Source organism: Euleptes europaea, chromosome 11 (assembly GCF_029931775.1).
Source record: "Euleptes europaea isolate rEulEur1 chromosome 11, rEulEur1.hap1, whole genome shotgun sequence".
NCBI classification, from domain to species: Eukaryota; Metazoa; Chordata; class Lepidosauria; order Squamata; family Sphaerodactylidae; genus Euleptes; species Euleptes europaea.
The window spans coordinates 42,283,557-42,292,376 of record NC_079322.1 but is presented as its reverse complement, the minus strand read 5'-3'; the positions used below and the strand labels follow the sequence as shown (position 1 = coordinate 42,292,376).

At 50.8% G+C, this 8,820-nt stretch overlaps 1 protein-coding gene across 5 annotated transcripts in view; it reads right to left on the bottom strand.

Moving 5' to 3' along the window:
* Positions 1–262: 262 nt before the first annotated feature.
* OSBPL3 (oxysterol binding protein like 3) overlaps positions 263–8,820 on the bottom strand; it is a 73,911-nt gene continuing 65,353 nt past the window's right edge. For all 5 annotated transcript variants that reach the window (XM_056857199.1, XM_056857201.1, XM_056857200.1 and 2 more), the window contains one exon: positions 263–432. In XM_056857199.1, coding sequence (XP_056713177.1) covers positions 336–432 — 97 coding nt within the window. In that variant the 3' untranslated portion in view covers positions 263–335. The remainder of the gene's footprint in view (positions 433–8,820) is intronic.

Here is an 8,820-nt window from a genome sequence, read left to right as displayed (position 1 = left end):
TCTATCACACAATTCAATAAGGCATGTATTAATTCTGAACTTTGCATTATCCTTTGGAAAAATAGTGTTAAAGCTTCTCTCCCCACCCCACCCCATTCTCAAAAGATAACATTCAATACGTTTATTAAATATTATAAAGAAAACTAGAGGGGTTTTGTACATTCAAAATAAACATGGTTAATATTCAAATAGCAAGAGAGAAGCGGAACAAAGAAAATGTGCACCTAAAATCAAGCAAAATACTAGAAGATCGAAGTGATATTGCAGCATTTCTTCTCTTATTAAATGATGATCAGGGGATCAACAGGAAAATGTCCTCTTTCTCTTGTCCTTTCTCACCAGAGAACAGAATGATCCATCTTAGAAAAGCCAGGATTTTTCCTCAGTTCCAGGTAGGTGCCATTGCTCACCCAGGAGTCGTCTGTAGATTTCCTGTCAATCAGCGAACAAAGGGTCTTTTATCCTCCTGCTAACACGGGTGCCTTCGTTCTGCTATGTATATTATTTTACAGATCTTTAATTTTGTGGAGAAGGATAAGGGACTACAATGGCGAGAATTCATTTTAAACATGCTTTAAGCATGCCCATACTTTGTAAAAGTTACCTCAGAGCAGAAGCCAGCAAAACAGCCTCCAAGCAATCTGAACTTAGGTCATTAGGCTGTACGAATACACAACCCATAGATGTACCCTTGGCTGATTCTAAAATTTCTAAAGACCACATCACATTGCTTTCTCCTTCAGGGAGCTCATCGTAGCATATGTAGTGTCTCCCAGGTAATTTCCCATTCATGCACGTACCAGATCCAGGGCGGGCTCAAAGAATTTTGCCACCCTCAGTGGTCTCTTCCCTTGCCCATCCCCACTGAGTTCAAAGCAGGCTCCATTCTCAATGCCTCTGCAGCTCACCTCAGACAAGGGCAGCAGCGGCACAGATGCAGGAGGTGACAACAGATGCAAGCCACACCCATTGCCTCCTCCCACTTTGCTGTCTAATGCCCATTTGGCACCCAAAGTGCCCATGAGGGTGGTGAACCAGCCCTGGCCAAAGTCAAACTTGCTTAGCACCAGCAAGGGTATTGCATCCTGTGCCTTTAAACTATACAGTCTCAGAATATGGCATAGTAGTTAGTGTGTCAGACTGGGACCTGGGACAACCAGATTCAAATCCCTGCTCAGCCGTGGAAGCTTCCCGGGTGACCTTAAGCTCACCACTATCTCACAGCCGAACCTACCTCACAACTTTGTTGTTGCAAGGCTAGGGTGGAGGAGGGGACAATGATGCAATAAGCTGCTTTGGGTTCTGCTTATATAGAAGAAGAGTTGGTTTTTATACCCCAATTTTCTCTGCTTTTAAGGAGTCTTAACCTTTTCTCTACCTTTAAGGCTTACAATCACCTTTCCTTCCCCTCCCCACAACAGACACCTTGTGAGGTAGGTGGGGCTGAGAGAGTTCTGAGAGAACTGTGACTAGCCCAAGGTCACCCAGCACACTTCATGTGTAGGAGTGGGGAAGCCAACCCGGTTCACCATATTAGAATCCGCTGCTCATGTGGAGGAGTGGAGAATCAAACCTGGTTCTCCAGATTAGAGTCCACCACTCCTTTCCACTATACCACACTGGATATAACATAAGGTGAGTGTAACAAAGTTCTAATGGCAGTGTACATGGTTTTTCAGCCATGTATCCATCGATTAATAAACTTCTGCAACTGTGAATATCTCAATTTGTGTTCATATCACCTTTTGTATGATAAGTACACACATCTTCCTAGGTGGAGACATCTGTGTTATGGAGAATGTAAAGTACTGTGAGAGGCAATTCTCAGGATCCGATCTGCTATTTCCAACCTGCGTACTCTGGAGTAATCCCATTAACACTTATCGGATTTCTCCCAAAGCAAGTGCTTAGAGGCTTGCCACTTAACTGCGTTTATCGTTTCTTTTTCAAATGTTTACCCTACTGCATGTTTCCACAGAATCCTCATTGTGGCAAAAGTTATAAAATAATAATAAATCTATCATATCAAATTTTTATTGATTAAAAACAATACCCGACAATTTTAAGGTGTGTGTGTGTCTGCGTAGAATACAATGGGAATGGAGGCTTGTCTTTCGAGCAGGGACCCTGTCTCCCTTTTAATTGCCCTGCCTAACCAAAGGGACTCTCTGAGGTACATGAGAGAAAAACTGCAATTCACTGGAGTTATTTAGGAGTGCGCCCACTGAACACAACGGGACACTTCCCAGTCAATACGGATGGATCAGGATGAGAGGGAGTGGAGAAAATGTTCCAAGCACTCATTATGAGTACAATTTGTTTACAATTGATCAGGAAAGAGCTCAGATTGGGGATGGGGGACCTCATCTACTTCTAGTTTCATATACCGTATATACTCGAATATAAGCCGAGTTTTTTAGCCATGATTTTTGGCTTAAAAAACTCACCTCGGCTTATACTCGGGTCAATACGGTAATTCGCCTGCCGGGCCCTCTCCCAGCGTGCTCCCGCCGGCCAGCTGATGGGCGGGCTGTCCCGCCTTTTCCCCCCACCCCACCCGATCGCGCCTTCTGTGCGGCGGCGGTGGTTTCTTCCCCCCACCCCACCATACCCGATTGCGCCTTTTGAGCGATCGTGATTGTGCCTTTTGCGCGATTGCGCCTTCTGCTGGGCGGCGGCGGTTTCTTCCCCCCCACCTCCCCAGGGCTGGCTGACCCTGCGGGGCCTCCTGCGCGCAGGGAGGGGGCCGCCGCCACCGCCTGCCTGCGCGCCTGGAGCCCGGTCAGGTAAGCCTGCGGGGGGGGGGGGAGGGGGTGCATTTCCCCCTCAGCTTATACGTCGGTGCCTAATTTCCCCCCATTTTTGGGGTGAAATTAGGCACCTCAGCTTATACTCTGGTCGGCTTATACCCGAGTATATACAGTAGGTGTTAATGCACATTGTGGTACTGTCAGGCTGCTATCTCGGTTTCGTTATTGCCTCTGTCTCTGTGCTGTATTGTCTGCCCCCCAAGGTCGCATGCCTAAGCCTAAGCCTGGGAACTCAGCTCCTGGGAAACTGTATTCCTGCGTGTAATCTCCCGCCTTTCCTGCCTTATAATATCTCCCAGCTAGTGAGCCTTTCATAGCTGTCATTTTATTCGTTTGCACTGTATGCCTATTTGATCAGTAAAATCCACCTGTTTGGACTCTATACGACTTTGTGGTGATTTCTGGTTCTGTGGGCCAAGGGCTGACATTATGACAGCTATCACACATCTTCACCGTTCTCCTAGCCAGGCTGGAGCCCAGGGGGGTTCGCCTGCCACTTGGATGGGAGCTGTGCAGCTCTCCAGGTGATCTACTACCCTGGAGCCCTTCTCAGAGGACCCCACTCTGTTACAGGACTTAATTGCTGAACTTTTCCGGACGAACCGAGAGGTTTGCCGCTTGAGGGGACTGGTACACGCGCAGTGGCAATCTCTTACAGGACGTCTCTGGATGTTAACATCGGAGGATACTGATGCTCGTTTAGATCTTCAGGACTTGGATCAATTACTGGACGATGCCCGATTGGCGACTGAGGATTTACAAATATTAACTGGACTTCTGGATAATCTTATTTCTCGACAAACTCTTTCTACCATGGCGGGAGCCCCACCGGAGGGTTTTTCCCTGATCCCGGATGCGGCCAGCTGCCAGGCTGAGGCCAAGCGAGTCGCTATTAGCACCGCTCTTCTCCTTGTGGAATGTACAAAGGACACCCCGGTAGCCACCTTGGCTCAAGTTTTGACCCCGACGTTTGGAGCCGAGGCATCCGCACTGGCGGTTCGAGTACAACCTCTGCTGGGCGGGGAACCTGACCCCATACTCTTGCTCCTCGAGACAGAACTTTTGCCGCGCATTACGGCAGAGGCTGCCCTAAGACTTGAGAACGCCAAAGTTCTTGCTGATCAGCAAGCCGCCGAAGCGGCTAGGGTCGCAAGAGAGAGAGAGGCGGCGGAAGCAGCCAGAGCGGCTGCAGCAAGGAATCAGGCGAACGTGGACACGCGCCCCAAGGACTATGTACTGGGACTATCAGGTCTCACCTTTTCCCCGGCGTTTGTCCCGTCGCGTACGACCCAACGCGCACGCCGTTTGGCTGACCGACGTCGAGACTCAGATGAGTCTGAAGACGAGGATTTATATGGGGATAGCTCTCAATGGGCCACGAGCTTCCGAACCAGTAAGCCTCATCTTACTGGGGGCCCAAGTGAGGAGGTTCATCTTTTACGAGCCCAGAATCGGGAGCTCTCCGACCGTGTGGATCAACTCCAAGAAGTAATGGAACTTATGCTTCACGAGAACAGGCAATTACAACAAACCCTGATAGCTCAGAGACAGCCCGTTCCGATACCGGGTCAGGCGGTACCCGTACAACCACCCGCTAATGTGCCTGCTCCACCCTTACCTCCTGGAGCTCCTGTTGCTCCTCCGCTCCGACCACCCGTGCAACCACCTGCTAATGTGCCTGCTCCACCCTTGCCTCCTGGAGCTCCTGTTGCTCCTCCGCCCGGACCACCCGTGCAACCGGGTCAGCCCGCGCCCGGCCCTTGGAAGCAACTCAAATTGAGGACTACGTATGACGGATCTCTTGAGACTTTGCCTTGTTTCTTGCATCAAGTGGACAGTTATATGCGAGAACAAGGTCAACTTTTCCCCACGGAAGATAGCCGGGTGCGGTACGTAGCTTCCCTCCTGACAGGCAAAGCGGCTGACTGGATGGTCCTCCAGTTTGACACCCGCTCTCGTGCGATTCGTTCCCTCAACAACTTCATGACTGCCCTGAGAAGGAGGTTTGAGGACCCCTTCCTGGGAGAAAGAGCCAAAACGGAACTGTTACAATTAAAACAAGGCTCTGCTACAGTTCGGGAATTTGCCGATGAATTTCAGCGACTGGCAAGTAAAATTGTAGGTTGGCCCGAGACCACCCTAATCCATCATTTCAGGGAAGCCTTGCATCCTGACATTCTGAACTGGTCTTACATGCGGGGCGATCCCGATACCCTCGAAGGCTGGATCCTATTAGCCGAGGAAGTGGAAAGCCGCCGCCGCTTTATTTCTCTCGTCCGTCAAAAGCACAAGGAGAAGGGCACCCAAAAGCCTCAACCCAAGGCACCACTGCTCGTCCCACGAAATCCCCCACGTCCGCTCCAGGAACGTGAAGTCCGATTTCAGAGGGGTGCCTGTCTTACATGCGGAGAAATGGGCCACTTTGCAGCCGTGTGCCCACGCCGCCAGGAATTATTTCGTCCCAGCACGACAACCCGCGCCCGAGGTCGTCCACCACGCAGAGGCACCGCGGCCACCCGCAGCGCAGCTCCGGGAAGGCCCACACCCTCTGCACTCCATGCCGGGGACCCAGCCTCCCTGCCTGCTTCCAACGACCCCGCCGGGTCTCGGATTACAAGTGCCCCATTGGGGGACAGCTTTCCCTCTTCGGATGAGGAAAACCCTTGGATTTCTCCAGCCTTAAACCTGGAATCTCCCCTCGACTTGTCAAAAAACGGCTCCGGTCTGTGGTGAATGGAGCATCTCCACAGACCTCTCAGGATCTTCCTATCAAACCGAATGCTCCTACCAAAATCAAAGAAGTGGACTCCACCGTCTACGTAGATGCAGTTTTACAACAACTTAACGGAGGTCCACAAATCCCCGTCAAAGCACTAATTGACTCCGGTTGCTGTCGCACTCTCATAAGCGAAGCCACGTTTGCTGCCCTCAGAGCCGACTCAGAGGCTTTACCCGCCCCTGTCCAATTTGCTCAAATGGACGGGAGCCAATTCCAGGGGGGCCCAGTGGATCATCGCACCATAGGGGTGGCAATGGGAATTGGTTCCCACTGGGAACAAATAGACTTCACTATAGCCCCTATCCGATTTGAAGTGGTCTTGGGAATTAACTGGATTAAAGGACATAGTCCCAGTATTGATTGGGAAACAGACACTATTTCTTTCGCTAGTCCCACCTGCGACCAGCATCGGCAAAACTTTGCTCTGCCATTTCCGCCCGTTCCAGCGTTAACCTCTACTGCCCCAGTACCACCGGCTCTACCCGCTGTATACCGGGACTTTGAAGATGTCTTCGACCTTAAGGAATGTGATGCCTTACCCCCCCACCGGGCCTCAGACTGTGCGATTGAAGTAGTAAAGGACTGCACATTAACCAAAAGTAAGATTTACCCTATGAGCGCTTCCGAGCGCACTGTCCTCCGGGACTTTTTGGACAAAAACCTCGCCAGAGGGTTCATTCGCCCTTCGAATGCCCCAAACTCGGCCCCCGCGTTTTTCGTCCGGAAAAAAGAGGGCGACCTTCGCCTGTGCATTGACTTCAGAAAGCTCAATGCGGTTACCCAGACCAACGCCTATCCTATCCCATTAATATCGGATATTTTGGGACAATTACAGGAAGGCCGTGTGTTCTCTAAATTAGACTTGGTGGAAGCCTACTACCGAGTCCGTATCCGCGAAGGAGATGAACACCTCACTGCCTTCTCTAGCTGTTTCGGAATGTATGAATTCCTTGTAATGCCGTTCGGATTAAAAGGGGCCCCGGGGGTCTTCATGCAACTCATCAATGAAATCCTACATGACCTTCTATATCGTGGGGTGGTGGTCTACTTAGATGACATTCTCATTTATTCGAAAACTATGGACGAGCATGTGACTCTGGTCAGAGAAGTTCTACAACGCCTGCGTAACCATCAACTGTTCGCTAAACTAGCTAAGTGTGAATTTCACCAAAGCAAACTCACGTTTTTGGGATACATCATCTCCCACCAAGGTCTTCGCATGGACCCCGCCAAAGTCCAAGCCGTCCTCGATTGGACTCCCCCCACCAACCGTAAGCAAGTACAGCAATTTCTGGGATTTGCAAACTTCTATCGGGGATTCATCCCTAACTTCGCCCAAGTGGCTCTACCCATTACGGACCTGCTGAAAACTAAAGGAAAAGTAAGCTCGGCTGCCTTACCCTCCGCAAAGATCCTATGGACTGAGCAATGCCAAGCCGCCTTTCTGGCCCTCAAACGCCTCTTCACTTCGGAGCCGGTGCTACGGCACCCAGATCCAAATCAGATGTTCATTGTGCAAGTCGATGCTTCCGATGTAGCCATGGGAGGGGCTCTCCTCCAGCAAGGACCGGACGGTCTTCTTCACCCTTGCGCTTACTTTTCAAAAAAATTTGCGCACGCTCAATTAAACTGGCCCATCTGGGAGAAAGAGGCCTCTGCAGTTCATCATGCACTGACTTTATGGCGGCAATTCTTGGAAGGGTCTAAAATACCCTTTGAAGTTTGGACCGATCACAAAAATCTAGCTGCCCTCACGGGGTCCCATAAGCTATCGGCGAAACAACAACGGTGGGCGGAGTTCTTTGCTCAGTTCCGTTTCACCCTGAAGCACGTCCCTGGGAAGCAGAACGTTCTCGCGGATGCCCTCTCCCGTTTACCACAATATCCGGTAAAACTCGAAAGACCCACCAACTCTCTGTTTACCCCTATGCAACGTGGGGCCCTACCTATGCTGGCTGTGCAAACCCGATCCCAGCATCAACACACCTCGCAAGCTCCGCCAGCCCAACCGGCTGCCCAGCCGCCACCGCAACAGACCGGAGTTCCCGCCCCTCCTACCCCTCCGACCGCTCAGCCGCCTGCAGTCTGCGCGCCGCCACACGTAAGCACTAGCCCTATAACTATTTCTCAGATCTCCAGAACCGACGGGGGGGCTCCCTCCAAACTCCCCCTCTCCGAATCCTTTTTAACTGTCCTTCGGGACCAGTGCCTTTTAGAACGTTCCGCTCATACCCTACCTCCTGGTGTTTTGGAACAAGGGGGGTCCTGGTACAAAGACTCAAAATTGTATGTACCCAAAGCTCTCCGGAAGGACGTTTTACATTTAGCTCATGGAGCCAAAACAGCTGGGCACTTTGGGTTTCTGAAGACCCTTCACTTATTGCGCAGACAGTTCTGGTGGGGGGGAATGCGTTCCGACATTGACTCCTTCATCCGCAGCTGTCCCGTTTGTGCCGCTGCGAAACGATCGCAGGGCAAACCCCCGGGACTGCTACAACCTCTTGAAACGCCCAGCAAACCTTGGGAAGTGATCGCTATGGACTTCATGACTGATCTCCCTCTCAGTGGGGGTAAAACTGTGTTGTGGGTTGTTACTGATTTGTTTTCTAAGCAAATACATTTGATTCCATGTGCAGGGATCCCCTCTGCTCAGAAACTAGCCCGCCTCTTCGTGACGCATATATTTCGTTTACATTCGTTTCCGCGTAAAATAATTTGTGACCGCGGAAGTGGTTTCGTTTCTAAGTTTTGGAAAGCTTTCCTCAAGTTGGTGGGGGTGGAACAGGGATTGTCTAGTGCATACCATCCTCAAACTGATGGTCAAACTGAACGTGTCAATGCTGTACTCGAATGTTATTTGCGTTGTTATGTTAACTACCACCAGGATAATTGGGTGGAACTGCTACCTTTAGCAGAATATGCCTACAATAATGCCATGCATCAATCCACAGGTTTTAGCCCGTTTTTTGCTGTGTATGGACAAGATTTCAGTCCCATCGTTCCTACAGATGATGTAGAGGGGGAGGGGAACCCCGACATTGCCTCCTGGGCACACGCCCTCCGTACCACTTGGCCCTGGCTCGTTAGCAACCTCGACCGGGCCAAACGTAAATACAAAGCGCAAGCTGACAAACATCGCTCCCCCGGGGGTGATCTGCAAGTGGGTGCTTTGGTTTACCTTTCCACCAAAAACCTCCGGTCCACCCAACCGTGCCATAAACTCAGCGCCAA